The sequence below is a fragment of the Protopterus annectens genome, chromosome 10.part0, assembly GCF_019279795.1.
Source record: "Protopterus annectens isolate FY-2018-M chromosome 10.part0, PAN1.0, whole genome shotgun sequence".
NCBI classification, from domain to species: domain Eukaryota; kingdom Metazoa; phylum Chordata; order Ceratodontiformes; family Protopteridae; genus Protopterus; species Protopterus annectens.
In genome coordinates, this window is record NC_056744.1 from 132,028,647 (window position 1) to 132,046,455 (window position 17,809).

Here is a 17,809-nt window from a genome sequence, read left to right on the forward strand (position 1 = left end):
TATTCAATGAAGAAAAAACTAAAATACTGCCTATATATACACGAAAAAATATTCTCATTAGTGATTTTACTAAATATGTACCCAATTCAGGTCAGATAACTTATTTAGGTATAATACTATCTAAAGATATTAAATCTATTATACATAATAATTATAATACCTGTTTTCTTAATATACAAAATATTTTTAATACCTGGAATAATATGTTTTTTACTATGGAGGAGAGACTTTTATACTTAATACAATCAATAATACTTCCAACTACAAAAATAATTATCAAGAAACTGAATACACTAATGTTAAATTTCCTATGGGCACCTAATAGACCTAGGGTTGCATTAAAGAAACATACTAATAGCTGGACTCAAGGGGGTATTTCTTTTCCAGACTTTAATTTATATACTATCTCTTCTATTGTAAAAGTTATTACTTTATTAATAGATCAGTCATATGTCGCAAAATGGAAAGATTATTGGGAGCTAATTAGTATGCACTTCATGAAAATCTCCTTAACACATAAAAATATGATTGTAAATAACTCTATGTTATGGTTACTAAAGGAATTTTGTACTTCACCTATTACACCTAAACATATGGTTTGCTACCCATTAAATATTATTATTAGCTATCGTAACTTTATATTCATGCACCCTAAGTATAGGGAATGGAATTTTATTGTATTCCCTATAATGTATACTCAGGGTATGCTTTTGTCATCTACTTCTGAAGGAACTCATTTAGCTATAGATAATGATCTAAAGTACTGGTATCAGTTGATATCTGATAATAAAGTTAAAAATCTAGATTTCTTAAAACAAGAATTTGATCTAAGAGAAACTTGCTGGTTAGAGGTTCAGACCTTTAGACAACATCTCATTAATAAAATAGATCTAATGTCTATAACAGTTAAAGAATCTATTCCAACACTGATTGATTACTTGATATTAAATTTACAACATAAAGTTTCTGATAAAGGTAAACTTTCATACATACATAAAATTATCAGACAAGAAACTTTTTACAGTGTAGATTCATACTGGAATTATTTCACTTCTATTAATGGGGACCCACCAAATCAACAAGATAAACGATATATATTGGAATCTGCTTATAGAACTACGTCTTCCATCGTCTGGAGACTTTATACATGGAAATTTTTACATAGATCTTTTTATACACCTTTGATGATGAATAAAGTAAATAATAAAGATAATTTATGTAAGAGATGTAATGTAGAAATTAATGCTGACTGGGCTCATATGTTTTATGACTGTATAAAATTGAAAGAATACTGGAAGTCAATTAATGAATTTTTGCAGGCTCTTTTTACAGATAATTTCATTATTTCTAAATCTCTTATATTATTCAACACACCTGTACCTCAAAGTGTTAAAAAGGTTAAGCTTCCCTTGTTATGGTCTATTCTAGCAGTGGCTAGGAAAATAATAACTAGAAATTGGATTTCAGATACACCTCCTTCGTTCAATGAATTTAAAAATGTTATGAATATAGTGTGCCATATGGAAATAAACACAATTAGGACAAGAACAACTAGAAAAACATCTTATTATATTGTATGGGATAATTTACAAAATTTGTTAAAAAAATTCTAATTTCAATAGCATGATATTTTAGTTTAATTAATTGATCTGATTGTAGTGAATGTCTTTGTAAATACTTTAGTTGTTTTGTTGAATATTATAACAATACCTATTTTTAATTACTTGTATAAAATTGTTATGATATTTCTCTTATATGTTAAAACAATAAACCTGTTTTGAAAAAAAAAGAAGTTGTAAGATGTGATTTCCTTAGAAACTCTGTATAACTGTATTTTGCCTCATAAGTCTGGAATGTAAAATAGAATCATATAAGCAGCAGTTAGATTTTCTGGATTTCTCAAATAACTGGACACCAAAAATGTAAAAGGTCCATCAGAGCTGGATCTGAGGATGACTTGTATGGCAACCTGTAGGAGACAGAGTACAGAGATGGGGCTTTAAGGCGGTCTATATAGGGCAATGCATTTATACCTTGGATTCTCCTTGTAAGGAACCTTTGTGGACATTCCAGTTGTTGCATATGTCTGGTCAGGTACATGCCAAAGTGGGCATTATACTCAATGATGGGTCTGATAAGGATCAGATTAAGTGGCAGTATGATTTCCTAGGACCGTGATGCTACGCCCTTACTTATAAAGTGGGTGACATAGAATGATTTTCTTACTACTTTGGCCATATGCTCGTCAAAGGCTGAATTACTGTCTATATTTATTCCCAGATTCCTGAATACTGGGTTAAGTCTCAGATGTGTCTTACCAATGCAGCATCTAGCCTGGGGGGCTGTTTTCTCAAAAGGTACTATAACACATTTCTTGGCATTGAGCTTTAGTCTATTACCTTGGCACCAGTCATTTGTGTGCATTAGACCCTCTTGGTAAGCTCTTTATGTCATGGGGAAAATCTGTGATACCTCCCAATTTTCACTCATCTGTGAACTCAAGTCAGCCAAAGGTCATTGACATTAGCCTTTACCTTCAAGTAGTAAATGCCACATAGGATCAGTCCCAGCACACAGCCCTAATGTATAGGGCTGGTGACCAGTCTCTTAGTAGAGGTTGTATTACCAATCCTGACTTCTTGGATACTGTATGTGACACAGTTGGCAATCTAGCAAATTCTATAGGGGTTTATCTTCAATTTGGTGAGTTTGTCAACTATACCTGAGAAGGGTATTGCATTAAACACCTTAGCTAGTTACAGGTAGGAGGTATTAAGCATTTTCCCCTCACCTATTGCCTTGCTGACCTTTTCAAAGAAGTCCACCAAGTTTAGTATGCATAATCTTCCCCTGACAAAGCCTAACTGGGTTGGATCCAGTGTCTGAAGGTTGCCTACATTTTTGGTCTTTGCGAGTGCTGCCAGGACCTGCTCCCTTATTAATATTTTTTTTTGGGGGGGATTATGCTAGTAGGTATTACAATGGAGGGAGGTGAGGGGGTGGAGCATATTTCATGGAGGGAGGTAGGGGGAGTGGAGCAGTGGTTGAGCTGAATATGCTAGCCAACAAATTGCTAAGACACTCTGCTCAGTGAAGGTGGCACCATGGATCACCAGTTCGGCAGACTGATGCCTGTTCCCTTTGAGGTTTCGGACATAGCTGTAGACATAGCTCTTTAGTGTGTGAGGATATCTTGACCTCATAATTGGCCTTGTTGGACTTAATTAATCCTCTTAATTTCCTATTTAGTTTAATTAGCGAGATTCTATCAAAAAATAACTTAATTAAAATCGACATTATGGGTCACATTCCAAAATAATTTGCACTCACTATTAAGGTTTCTGTCCTAAGCTTACAAAACATATATAATTTGTGAGACTCTAAAATTAAGTAGGCATACTTTTCTGATAACATGTGCTGACTTTCCTAATTAGGCATCCATTATGAAATAAGCTTCTCTTTTTTTCAGGAAGAAAGACCCCCCCCCCCCACACACACACACACACAAGTAGGAACAGGGCTAGGACTCAGAATTTAGATAAGGTTAATGTCACGTCGCTAAGCTAAACTAGCATTTCATTGAGTAAATGTTTTCAAACTAAACTTTCTTTATCAGGCTCAAAAGAATGCCATACAGGAGTCAGATATAAAGGATAGAAGGAAACAAATGACAGTGGAGAGGAACTCAGATAGGAGGGCTACAGTGCAGAAAGGGTAGAACAATGGAAAGGGTTTGCAGGAAATGTAGAGGGAGGACAGGAAAGGTGTCAGATGTAAGTAAAGGGAGGGAGACCAAGATCCCAGAATGAAACAACAGATGAACTGGTGAAAGTAAATGGGAAAGGCACTTAGAAATCATAATGCTAATTCACACTGCAAAGGCAAGATGGGAACTGGAAAAATGCATCTCAGATCTGCATGACATACAGAGAACAACAGTTGGCATGATGGTTAAGTTCTTCGCTTCTCATGCACAAGGCATAAGGTTCCATCCTAACCTCTGGCCAATGCCTGTATGGTGTTTCCATGTTCTCTCTGTGTATCCCTGAGGGGAACTTTCCACCTCCCCACAATATTCTGAGCATTTCCCACCTCAACCTCACCCAAAAATGGGGTTGTGAACAGCAGCACAGACTCTAGATGGCACCTACCTGGAGAAAAGTTGTATGGATCCGCACTTTGGGCACTTGCTGATTTACTGTGGTGCACTATCAAGATAGAAGAGAGCATGGATGACGGATTACGTGCCATGCCAGGACTAGCCAGTCTAGGGTGTAACAATGTGATCTAGCTGATTTAGTTGCATTGATTAATGTTGCCCAAAAATGGGTCTGGGTATTTATCGGTAATAAGTGGAGTGTTCACCCTACTCCTTGAACCGTTATTAATGGTGGGAGTGATCTATGTGCCCTACTTGTCAGTGTGTGTCCACCATAAAGCCCTGCAAACCTGGGTCAATAAGCTACTGGCGGGTCAGTGTTCAGTTGCTCAGCTCGAGTTACCTGGAAACCAATCAACCTGCCAAACATTAACAAAGGATTGCTACACTCAGTATTGGTTCACTGACAGGATACAGCAGGAAAGTGAATGACATGATGGTAAAGAGGAGGTATGGCATCCTCTGTATCCAGAAGACATGACAAGATGGAAGGCCAATGCAGCAAAGCCACTTGGATTGGGATACAGAGTCGACTGCTCAGGAGGAGAGACTACAAATGGTGTTGAAACTATAGTGAGAGAGGTTTCAGGAGACAGTGAGGGATGCTATCAGAATTAGTAACAGACTCATGGCAATAAGACTCCAGTGTAAGGAAAGAGCTGTATTCATACTCTCAGCCTGTGCCATCCAACAGACAGTAAAAAAGTGCATTCAGGTAACATTTGCAGGACCTATTAGATGAAGCAGGACATCATGAGTTGGTGTTGACAGTGGGGGACCTAAATGCACATATTGGGACAGACAGAAGAGGATATTAGGACTGCCTGGATGCACGTGGGTAGGGCAACAAGAATAAAGAAGGTAAAGCCATTCTAGACTTTTCTCTGGAAAATGGCTTGATGCTGGTCAACACATGGTTCAGCAAGAGAGACAATCACATGATCGCATACAAGAGTGGCCAACATGCAATTCAGGTAGAATACTCAGAGAGGAAAGGGCACTGGGGTAGAATCAGTGACTGCAAATTCAACCTCAGTGAAACAGCCAGCCAAAAACATAACTACTGGTTGCCACAATCAGCTGAAAGCAGTGGTCAGAGAAGTCTCCAAGTTCAACAGAAACTAGGATGAAGACCTGAAAGTTGATTGGAGAGAAAGCACACACATTCAAGAATATACTCAGGGCTTTTGCACCTCAGGAAGATGAGGAAATAGGTAGAGTTGAAGAATAGCAGTGCCTCGAATCATTATGTCTGAGGACTGCAGAACAGATATGTGGCCGAGCCAGGTATGGAAAGAAGGTGCACAAAGCTGGTGGTGGAATGCAGAAGTTCAGGAAGTCATCAAAAGGAAGGTGGACTGCAGGAAAAAGTGGGAGACAGAAAAGAAAGACCAAGCTAAGAAGGAATACCGGTTGCCTAGCAAAGAGGTTAAGAGAGCAGTTGCAATAGAGAAGATCAAGTCATCAGATGCTCTATACCATCTTTTGGAAAGTGACTCAGTAGATGGCACACAGAAATGCCGTCAGGCTGCACAAAACACTGTATGTATACCACTGTCAATGTACAAAAACGAAGGGGAAATTACCAACTGTGGGCAGTAGAGAGATGTCCAACTCCTCAAACACTACATGAAAGTTCTGGAGAGGGTGTTCTATAAATTAATATACAGAGTAGTACAAAGCAAGATGGGAGATGAGCAGTTTGGATTCAAATGATGATGCACAACCAACGTGATGTCTGCAGTGAGACAGACAATGGAAAAGAAGATAGAGATGAAGAAAGTGTCCAACTGGGCATTCCTAGACTTTTAGAAAGCATGCGACAAGGTCCAAAGAAAGATGATTCGGGCAGTCCTGTGATGGTTCAAAGTCCCAGAAACACTGGCAGAATTAGTGAAGGCTGTGTACAAGGACCTAAAAACACAAGTAAGAATAGTGTTTGGACTTGCAGAGGAGTTCCCAGTGGGAGTGGTTGCATCAGGGTTCGGCTCTGAGCCAACTGCAGTTCATACTGGTGATGGACTACATTAGCAAACAGGTCATACGGGACAAATCAACAGAGTGGCTGCAGCCAGATGATGTGGAATTACAGGCAGACTATAAGCAAGAGCTGCAGCAAAGGAATTGGGAACTGAAATGCAAAACTGAAAGCGCACTGGATGAAACGGAGCACAGAAAAGACAGTTGTAATGGCAGTAAAGAGGTGAAATCAGAAGAAGGTAAGAATTGAGATAGAAGGAAAAATAGTGAAACAAGTAACAGTTTCAGTTATCTGGAAAGGGTGGATAAGGAGACAGGAAGTATGAATTAAGAGGTGAAATCTAGAATTAGAGTGGCTGCAGCCAACTGGCGCAGAGTGCCAGGGTACTGTATAACAGAAGAATGTCAAAGAATCTGAAAAATAAGGTGTACAAAATAGTGGTGTGATCAGTACTACTGTATGGCACAGAAACCCAAGCAATTAAGGCAGAGCAGTTGAGTAAGCTAGAAGTGATGGAGATGAAGTGCCTGAGATGGGTGGTAGTTGCACACTGTGGACCAGATAAAGAAAAGGATATCAGAGCAGAAACTTAATTAGCTCTAATTGTAGGCAAGGTCTAACAGGACATATTACAATGGCTTGGGCATATATGGAGGAAAGCAGAAAACAATTTGGCGGTGAAGATTTGGGACAGATAGGAAGAAGGCAAGGAGAAATGAGGACATCCAGGAAAGAGATGGAAGGATTGAGTGAGCGATGACCTGTGAAAGTCAGGCATGTGTCTTGAAGAAGGGAGGAGAGTGGCATTGAACCAAGAGAGAAAGCAACAGCTGATACAACACCCCAATCACATGTAGAAAATGGGGGAAAAGATAGTTGATGATTATGGTGGTAACGAAACAGGATAAAAAAATTGTGTTATTGGAGATGATACACAGAAAAGTAAAAAGAGTGACAAATGGAAAGGAGAATTTACATTATAATAAATGGCACACATTAGTACTCTGGAAAGGAGAATTTACATTATAATAAATGGCACACATTAGTACTCTGGAAAGGAGAATTTACATTATAATAAATGGCACACATTAGTACTCTGGAAAGGAGAATTTACATTATAATAAATGGCACACATTAGTACTCTGGAAAGGAGAATTTACATTATAATAAATGGCACACATTAGTACTCAGGAAAGGAGAATTTACATTATAATAAATGGCACACATTAGTACTCTGGAAAGGAGAATTTACATTATAATAAATGGCACACATTAGTACTCTGGAAAGGAGAACTTACATTATAATAAATGGCACACATTAGTACTCTGGAAAGGAGAATTTACATTATAATAAATGGCACACATTAGTACTCTGGAAAGGAGAATTTACATTATAATAAATGGCACACATTAGTACTCTGGAAAGGAGAATTTACATTATAATAAATGGCACACATTAGTACTCTGGAAAGGAGAATTTACATTATTATAAATGGCACACATTAGTACTCTGGAAAGGAGAATTTACATTATAATAAATGGCACACATTAGTACTCTGGAAAGGAGAATTTACATTATAATAAATGGCACACATTAGTACTCTGGAAAGGAGAATTTACATTATAATAAATGGCACACATTAGTACTCTGGAAAGGAGAATTTACATTACAATAAATGGCACACATTACTACTCTGGAAAGGAGAACTTACATTATAATAAATGGCACACATTAGTACTCTGGAAAGGAGAATTTACATTATAATAAATGGCACACATTAGTACTCTGGAAAGGAGAATTTACATTATAATAAATGGCACACATTAGTACCCTGGAAAGGAGAATTTACATTATAATAAATGGCACACATTAGTACTCTGGAAAGGAGAATTTACATTATAATACATGGCACACATTAGTACTCTGGAAAGGAGAATTTACATTATAATAAATGGCACACATTAGTACTCTGGAAAGGAGAATTTACATTATAATAAATGGCACACATTAGTACTCTGGAAAGGAGAATTTACATTATAATAAATGGCACACATTAGTACTCTGGAAAGGAGAATTTACATTATAATAAATGGCACACATTAGTACTCTGGAAAGGAGAAGAGGCAGAGTGGACACAGTCTACAGACATGAGAGCCTAAAAGGTTGAGGGAGAACAACAAAAGAGGAATGCCAAGGCAAAAAGGAGGGGTTGTCAGCTGCAGACTAACAGATTGTCAGTATAGGTCTGTGGAATAACTTGTTCAAAAGGCGCTAAACATGTGAAATGCTCTGCCTGAATTGGTAGTGAGCAATGGGTCTATTGGCAGATTCAGCAAATATGGGACAGAAAGAAGATGACAGAGGCATGCAGAGAGGAGGGGAAGCATCAAAGTACAAGCCAGAAAACACAGGCAGACTAGACTACCTTCGTCATCTTATAACTGTATAGATGTATGTATGTATGCATGCAGTGAAATCAATGCAGCAAAAGTTTCTGGTATGTAGAGATCTTCCTCTAGAAAAGCCAGCTGTATGCTACAACCATAATGCCTTCTGTTCCTTAGTGGACATGGAGATATGAGGTTAGTTTCCCTACAATCTCCCATAAAACAAGAGCTGTTACCAAGATACCAGGTTTTTAAGGTCAGCATTCCAGACCACAGCATATATTCAGACTTGTTGGTAGAGGTTTGGCAGACTGATGGTTTATATCTGTATCTTCAGGTAAGCCCATCTGATAACATTAATTTTCACCATTAACAAAAATGTACAATCGATAAGCACAGACACAAGTGAATGCCAACTTGCACTTGAAACTCCTCCCCCCCCCAAAAAAAAAGCACCAAGCAAATCAAGCAAAGCCATGAAAAGCTTAAGTCAAACCATTTAACAAATAAATAAAGTGACATCCAAAGCACTGTCCCTGAAGGTTTGTCCTTAGTTTTGATGAACTGTCCCTATTAGGCTACCAGTTCCTTTGTTTAATGCACTGAGTCTCAGCTCACTCATTTGTTGGATGAATTGATGTAGTTTCTCATACTTCCATTCAGTTTCATTTCCTGTAAAGTAACTGATAAGTGTGGAAATATTTAGCTCAAAATTATCATGACATGTTAGCATTTTAAATATAGTTGATTATGACTGGATCTATTTTTATTATTTATTTATTTTATTTTACATTTGTTGACCGGGCTAGTCTAACTGGATATATGTCCATTTTCAGTAGAGACCCGGGGAGATAAGCTCCGAGGAAACAAAATAAAATCACTCATACAAAAAAATGAATGTATACAATGAACACTGCAGGTGCTGTACAGAGAATAATCAAGGAGGCCATTTGTTCATAACATAGTGCAAAATATACACTACACAATACAAATGTAGTTGCAGTACACCATAAAGAAAAAGATGGCAGCTGAGTTATACACTATATTAGTATACAAGTAGTCATAAAGAAAAAGAAGGAGCTGAATTATACAATATATTAGTAAAGGTAGTCTCCTTAATGAGAGTATGAGGATGTAACTAAAAGTATCTAGAAGGACAAGGTCAGTTGTTATTAAGAAAAGGAACAAGATTACTGTGAAGAGGAGAGTAGGTTGATCCAAGTAAGAGAGCTAGTTGATCAGTCAGGTTTAGTACAGGGGCACAACCAGTGTGTTCTGAGGAAAAGTTTGTTTTTAAAGAGTGATATAGAGGGAAGAGAGGAAAGTTCCCTAGGAAGAAGGTTCCAGGATTTTCCAATAGTATTAGAGAAAAGAGAGTCCCCAGCTCTGTTGTTTGATTTACAAATATTTACAAGAAGTTTATGTGATGATTGTAAGGTCTTTAGATTGCTAAACGGGATAATGAGGGTAGATAGTACAGGGGTATTGGTAGGTTGGTAAAGGGTTTTATGGCCAATGGTCAGTTGGTGGAATTTAAGCTGATTTTGTAATTCAGGCCATCCTAGCTGCTTTAGATTAATACAGTGGTGGGTTCTGAAAGGGTTACCTGTAGCAAATCTGGCTATGCTACTGTAGGCATGTTCCATTTTATTAAGGTTGTTTTTAGAGAGATTAGTATATATGGGTGAGGCATAGAGGAGAGTAGAAATAAAAGAAGTGTGAGCAATAGTTATTCTTACTGCAGGAGAGAGAAAGGGTTTGATCCTGTAGCGAGAGCCCAGTTTTCTATTAACAGATTTTAGAGTACTGTTAATATGGGTGTCAAAGTTAAGGTTGTTATCTATGGTGATACCTAGTAGTTTAGTAGTTGGATCTGGGGATATGAGAGTACTGTTATTGGATATTACTGTGAAGTCTAATGGGGGGGCTTACAAGTAGGAGTAAAAAGGGGGAGTTTAGTTTTTTGGGGTTCAGAAGGAGACAGAGAGTTCTGTAAACCATTGTTCAACTGTGTTAAAGACCTTTTGGGTAAGGGAGTGAAGTTCAGATATAGATGTGGCTGAGCATATAAGAGTTGAATCATCTGCGTATTGCATGCATGTAGTTTGAGGGATTGCTAGGTGAAGGTCATTGATAAATATAGAAAATAGGACAGGTCCTAATATGGACCCTTGTTAATGGGCAGATGGGTAGAGTGTTATGCCAAAGCACAGCCTGTTGTCTGTTGTCCAAATAGGACTGGAACCATATTATAGCTAATGCATCTAGTGACAGAGACTTGAGGATATTTATAAGTATCTGGTGATTTACCATATCGAACGCCTTAGACAAATCTATAAACGGTGCAGAGGAAAGCATGTTGAGGTTACGTTTTTCATTAATACAGTCAGTAAAGGAAAGGAGGGCAGTAGTAGTACTGTGGGAATGTCTGAAACCATGTTGAGAGTTGGAAAGTAAGTTATTTTGGATTAGGTGGTCCAGCAATTGTCTATGGATGCATTTTTCCATGATCCTTGCTAAGGAAGACAGTAGGGCTATGGGATGGTAATTGGAGAGTTCAGTAGAGTTTCCACCACTATGAAGGGGGATAATATGGGAGACTTTCCATATTCTAGGGATGTGTCCTTCACTGATGGTTCTATTGATGAGAATGGAAATGGGATAGGCAATGGATTTGGCTGCCTTTTGTAGATATTCAGCGGGTAGTTGGTCTGCTGAAGGAGTGCATGGCTTCACTTTTTGGATAAGGGTAAGAATATATGTTGTTGGGACTGGTTGGAAGAGAAATGGAGGGGGTGGGTTAGAGTTAAGAGTTGGATATAGTTAAGTCCTGAGTAGATAACCGACTGGCAAGAGTTTGAATGGCCTCAGTGAAAAAGGTATTAAAGGTATTGGCAGTCTGCTTAGAATTCTGTCGGTCTGTGCCTTGTGGGTTTGGTATGATGGATTGACCTGGGTATAATAATTGATTAATACTCGCCCAGAACTTTTGTGGTTTATTATGGTGAGTCTGCTGGAACTGTAGGTAGTAGTTTCTTTTGTCAGACAGTACAGCTTTTTTAGTTTCATTTCTCAGCTGTCTGAAGTTTTGTTGGTCTACTGGGTTTTTAGTTAAACGAGATTTATTCCAGTATTTATTTCTGAGATGGATTTTTTGCCTGGTTTCTTTTGAAAGCCATGGGGCAGATTTAGTTCTCATTCTAATAGAGCGGGTTGGTGCATGGTGGTCCAGTATGGCTAGGAAGTTAGAATTAAAGTAATTAACAGCTTCCTCCAGTGTGAGGTATTTTAAGGGAGACCAGTTACATGCTCTTAGTTCTCTTTGGAAGAGACTGGGGTTGAAGTTTTCCTTGGTTCTAATTGTCCTAAATATGGATGGATTTGGTAGATTGGTTTTAAGGCTGATGATGTAGGTTAGTGAGTGGTCACTTACATCATCAGGGAGAGTTCCAGATTCATATGTCTGGGGATGATTATTTATGAGAATCCAATCTAAGGGTACTTTCTTTCTTATTAGGCTTGGTTATCCTGGTAGGAGAGGTAATGGTTTGAGAAAAAAACAAAAAGGTTAATATGGCTTGTAGGGTGGCTACTGCTACAACACTTCCAATCAATGTTAAAATCACCTAGGATTATGGTTTCTTGGGGTAAATTTTGGGATAGCCAGCAAAGGATATTCTCTATTGTGGCAATGTTATTACCTGGAAGAAGATAGATACAGATAATATAAATGGATTTGAATTTTTTAAGTTGAAGCTTGGTAATGAGAATTTCAGCATTGGAGTCTTGAGGTGGTTTATAGTCATAGGTAGTAATCTGTAACCCAGATTTAAATAGGATAGCTACACCACCACCCTTTTTGGTTGCACAGTCAAGTCACAAAATATTATAACTTGGTGGGATGACTTCATTGTCTTTAGTTACAGGTTTTAACCAAGTTTCTGTTAAACAAAGAATGTCAAAGGAGTAGACTTCCAAGAGAGCATGGAGTTGTGCAACTTTGTTATTAATGCTACGTATGTTGAGGTGAGCTAATAAGAGTAAGTTAGGTGGTTTGCTATGGGAATGGATAGTAGAGGGGTTGGGTTTGAGGAGTTGAGTGGTAGTAGCAGTTGTTAGGCCTGGGTTTGGGTGAATTTCTCCATCTTTTAAAGAAAGGAGTAGTGTTTAAAGTATAGGATTTGTGAATTTACTATATAGAGTTAGAGATTTTCTGGGATTGGGAGAGTCATATCTAATGTGGGCTATCCTATGGTATTTTGCTAGTAGATAGATGGGTGTTGATGTTATGTTAACATGGTTAGTGAAAATAGGTAGAGAAAGAGAGGTAGATAGCTTATTGGTGTAGAGAAAGTATGGATATATTGGGTGTTCATAGGAGATTAGCAGGTAAGCTAAAGTTAGAGGTGGTAGAAGTGTAAGTATGAGTAACCTCTGTAAGAGGGCTGGAGTGGGTAGCTTATACATCTGGAAGAGTACGTTGTTAGGTACCTGTTATAGGCTTGGAGGTATACTAGGTGTGGAAAGGAAATAGGTGGAGGGTGTGGTGGGAGAGATAGGGAGTGGTAAGTGAAAGGAGGGAACTTGAGTTAATTGGCTAATGGTGAAGGGTTTGTGATTGGTGGAAGAGGGAAGGGGTGTGGTTAGATGGTATAATAATATGACTCCTGAGGGTGGGTGGGAATTGGGGGTAGGGGAGTGGAGTAAGCCCACAGGGCAAACGGAGCAGGTAGAGACAAGTGATGGAGAAGCTAGAGAAGAAACTATCAGCAATGCTGGTAACTGAAGGTAAGTAGGTAAGTCAGGAGTGGGAAAGATCAGAGATAAATCAGGAGTCTATGAGATAAAAACAGGTGGGAGAGACAGTTGAAGTAAAGGGTAAGTGAGAAAATAAGAGCAGGTCTAGGACTTAAGGGATGTAGTGTAATTACAGAGGAAACACAGAGGGATAAGCAGGAGATAAGGGTTGGGATAAGGGTGCCAGATCTAGTACTGCAGGTAATTATGTAAGGGAGCTAGCTGGTTTAGAACTAGGGAAGGAATGATAGCTATTAAAGCGGGGTTATTATAAAGTAGAAGAGGTTTGCTGGATACAGGGTAGATATGGGGGGTAAAGGCTGCTGGCTGTTCAGGCTCATAGCGTACTTTAGAACCCCTGAAGCAAATAGTAGACGGTAGTCAGTTTTACAAGCAGGACTTAGATGACCACTTACTTTCTTGCTTCCTTGAGAGAAGGTGCAGGGAATATAAACCCGAGGCCCACTTACTGATATGTGAAATATATGTAGATTACCGCTAGTGTTAGCGAGTAAGAGCCTGGGTTACTATCTCCAATACTAATCAACCTATTGTGTATTCGAGACATGGATGCCAATAAATTCACATTGAGAAGCTTGAGGAATGAATCTTGACATCCATGCTGGGAGCACATAATAAAGAGTTCTGACTGGAAGGATCCAAATCCAGTCATAATTCTCTGACTGCACAGAGCTTTGTGTGTTCCATATACTACCAGTAACAGCTAAAAAGGTGTATGAATGTAAAGTATTTTACTAGTTTTCAAAGCCTTCAAAAGGCAGTTAAACACAGTAATGTCAAACAGAAAGCAGGCAAAAAGAAAGTGTCCCACTGAAGAAAGAACAGATATAAAACCTGTTAGATACTTCAAGAAAAGCATCTAACAGCTTTTAAAACTTCTTTAACTTCATTGCTGTTTTTTGCTTGATGCTACTATGCACTATTAATCTGGAATGTGACACCTGATCTTAACAGTTCTTATGGGTACTTAATAAGAGCTTGTTAAGCACCTTTCTGACATCAGACAGGCACTTAACAAGCCCTCCTTTTCCCTCTCTTTCTGAGGCTAACTGCATAGCTCCAAACATACAAGCTACTGAATTGGGATAGGGCAAAACAAATGTCCTAACAGCATGACTACTGTAAACAGCGAACAGTAGCCAGCCGATTCAAGTCTATAGCGCCTTTTTTGTAAACTTCTAATCCACACTCATAGTTCTTTATGGAGTCCATACCATTTTTTGTTCTGGCTTCTTTAACAAAGTGACTTACCAGCTAATAATAGGCAGTTATGAGGACAATGACACTAAGATTGATAAACTGTGTGATACTTCAGCAGAAAAATGAATCACGGTCACTCATTATTCATATTTTCATAACAGAGAGACCTATATGTTTCTGGGGGGTATAGTGTGATAGGCCATGGTGACAGACAGGAAAATGCTTTATCAATGTTTATTTATATTATACTACACTTGAGACATTGATAGTTGTTTGTTAATACTTATGTAACTTAATAGTTCCATGTGTACTTTATACTTCAAAGGGAAAAAAGGTGACTTACAGTTACATGATATGAGATGAATCATTAGCTGTTGTTAAAGAAAGGTGTCTGACATTTGTACTGTAAGTTGCACATTTTGAGAGATATTCATTGTTATTTATACTGCTAATTACACAGTTAAGCATATGTTTTTACATTTTTGTGAATATCTCAATAAACATGCATTCACAGTGGAATTTCTTGCTATTACATGAAAGCTTATGTCTGAGTAATAAACATTTTCTAACAATCTATGTACAGGTTGTACAGTTTCCAAGATATGACAAACAATTTGTTTGTGAAAGTTTAGCAAAAAATATAGTTTTACGTTTGTGTACATTATAATATATTATGCAGTGAGAGCTCATTACTATTCAAAAACGCGCACCATCAGTCCAACCAGTATGCAGACTGCAAATCGAGTATATACCAATTGAAAAATATCAGGTCACTAAAGTACCACTGAGCGGCTAGACTCTTTATTAATACATGCAATGAAGGTATGCGTCGAAACTGTCCAGATTTTCACAGAATTCCAGATTTTTGCCTTATATTTTTGGTCTGTTCCTCATAAAATCTGTGTTTTTTCTGACAAATCACTGAGGACTGAAGTCACTAAATAATGATGCGCATGTCAGTTTCAGAATTCCTATCCTTCAGACAATGCACAATAACACAAATCCTATTATTCTAGCAGCTTTCTAAGTTTATAAAAGGAACTTTTACAATTAGTCCCTATTTTAGGGCCATTGTCTCCTGTTTTGTAAGGCTTTGTCTACATTTCTTGAGCTAAGAGGATGAGCGGTATGTATGAAGGCAGAGCAAATACAAGGAAAATCTGGTACATTCTGCAAAACTAATGAAAAGTACCCGATTTTCCTTGTACTTCTGCCCTGTCACTCATACCTCTAAACTGTCTGGATTTTTTAGTTTAAAAACAAAAAAGCAATGGAGATCTTCCTTTCTCTGTTGCTTGTACAAGCATGAAAACACAAGTCCCAAATGCATGTGAAGCACATCAACAAACATGGAAGAATGAGTAAACAATGCAGAGGAACACAACGGTGCGGTTATACAAAGATATCACTTCAGAAAAGTAAGCAATTTCTTTCTTAAATAATGTCATTATTTGTTTACTTATTTGTTATTTACATGTCATTATTAACTACTAGAAGACTCTGCCCATAATTTTAACTCATTAACAGATATATGGCGTGAAATGTCACACCTCTAGCAGTCTACGTGCATCTTGCATTCCAGAGCACTTTCTGAAAAATAAACTTAAAAAGCATGAGATAAACAAATATAAATTTGCGAGCAATAAAAGCTATTAAAAGTGCACAAATAGCAATGTTATCAGTAAGAAGTGTTCTTTACTGCGATAACAAGTCAGTACATTCAGTCTTTCCATAAATACTGTAATATATTATAATGCACACAAACCCCAAGTTATGCTTTTCTAAACTTTCACAGATTTTCATATCTTGAAAACTATACAACCTAGACATACATTGTTAGAACATTTTTTGTTAAGCAGACATAAGCTTTCACATGACAACATGAAATTCCTCTATAAGTGCACATTTATTGAAAAATTTACAGAAATATGAAAATATTTAACTGTATAATCAGCAATACAAATAATACGTCATATCTACATTTTAAAATAATTTCATTCAACATTTTGTAAGTCACTTGGTTTTTGAAGTATTTAATACATACTGAAATATTGCTTATTTTCACAATTACTAAGAAACAATTAGCAATATTTTCAGAATATTGTGATATAAACCAGCATTTACAGTAACTTGCCCTGTCTGCCATATTGGTGTTTCACACCATACAGCTCAATAAAATGTAAGTCTCTCAGTTATTAAAATATGAACATATGAATAATAAGTGGCAAACGGTGATTAATTTCTCCACTGAACATCCTATAATGATCTTAGTACTGTTTTCTTAATAACTCCTTACCCTTTCTAATGCAGCCTACTAGCTAGTAAGTTACTTAGTTAAAGGAGGCAGGGCCAAAAATTTCTGTGTACCATTCTGAGGTTTGGTTGTGAACATGAAGTATACAGAAAAGGCGTTTTAGGCTTGGGTGATTTAATACCTCAGAATATATAAATTCTGTGTCTTTAATAACAAAAGGTAAGGAACTCGATACCCAGAAATCACAAGCTCTAGAAATCTGGTATATGTTATGTACATCGTCTAGGTCACTCCTTTGGAAGCTATAGAATCAAAGAACACTTTCTCCATGAAGACAGCTCTGACATTTAATGCATCGATCATACATACCTTTCCAGGAGTGAATCATACACACATATAGTTAGAAATCTTGTTTTTCTTGTTGTACTAGCAGAGGGGACATATCATGTAAAAGCTTGAAACTTGACCTAAAACCTGCATAACAGCCTTGTGTTGATAGGATATGCCTATTATTCTCGATGATCACTGAAAACTCCCTTTTTACAAACAATGGTCTTAACTTCTAATCTGCTTGATATAACAACTGTTACATGAGATGGCATCCACCTCTCCCTTAGACCACAACACTGTGCACATTTCCAGCCCGCCAGTTGTTTTGTTATAAGAAATGGCTATTCAACTCGGTCTCTATTTTCAGTTGACAGCATTAACCTAGAAATAATAAGATCTAGACTTACTTTCACACTTCATCCCCTGGTGAATTAGCCCGTACAGCAGAGAGCCACAGTGATCACAAAATGTAGGACTGCCATAGGTATGGATTTTAAACTTGTGCTTGCTTCTTGGGTCCTAAAGAAATAAAGAAAACATGAAAATAAAGTTATTCCCTAGTAGAGGACATGTATAAGTGAATACACAGATTACATCAGTTCGAACTGAAACTCACATGAAAAAATGCACTTGGATTTTATAGCATATATTTCATGCCTAAGAAGGAATACAGGTAGCA

The 17,809-nt window shown here is 37.5% G+C and overlaps 1 protein-coding gene across 2 annotated transcripts in view; it reads right to left on the reverse strand.

The window, feature by feature from the left end:
- Positions 1–17,809, reverse strand: part of PRKCA (protein kinase C alpha) — a 2,412,375-nt gene that overhangs the window by 1,041,097 nt on the left and 1,353,469 nt on the right. For both annotated transcript variants that reach the window (XM_044085102.1, XM_044085103.1), the window contains exon 4: positions 17,538–17,649. In XM_044085102.1, coding sequence (XP_043941037.1) covers positions 17,538–17,649 — 112 coding nt within the window. The remainder of the gene's footprint in view (positions 1–17,537; positions 17,650–17,809) is intronic.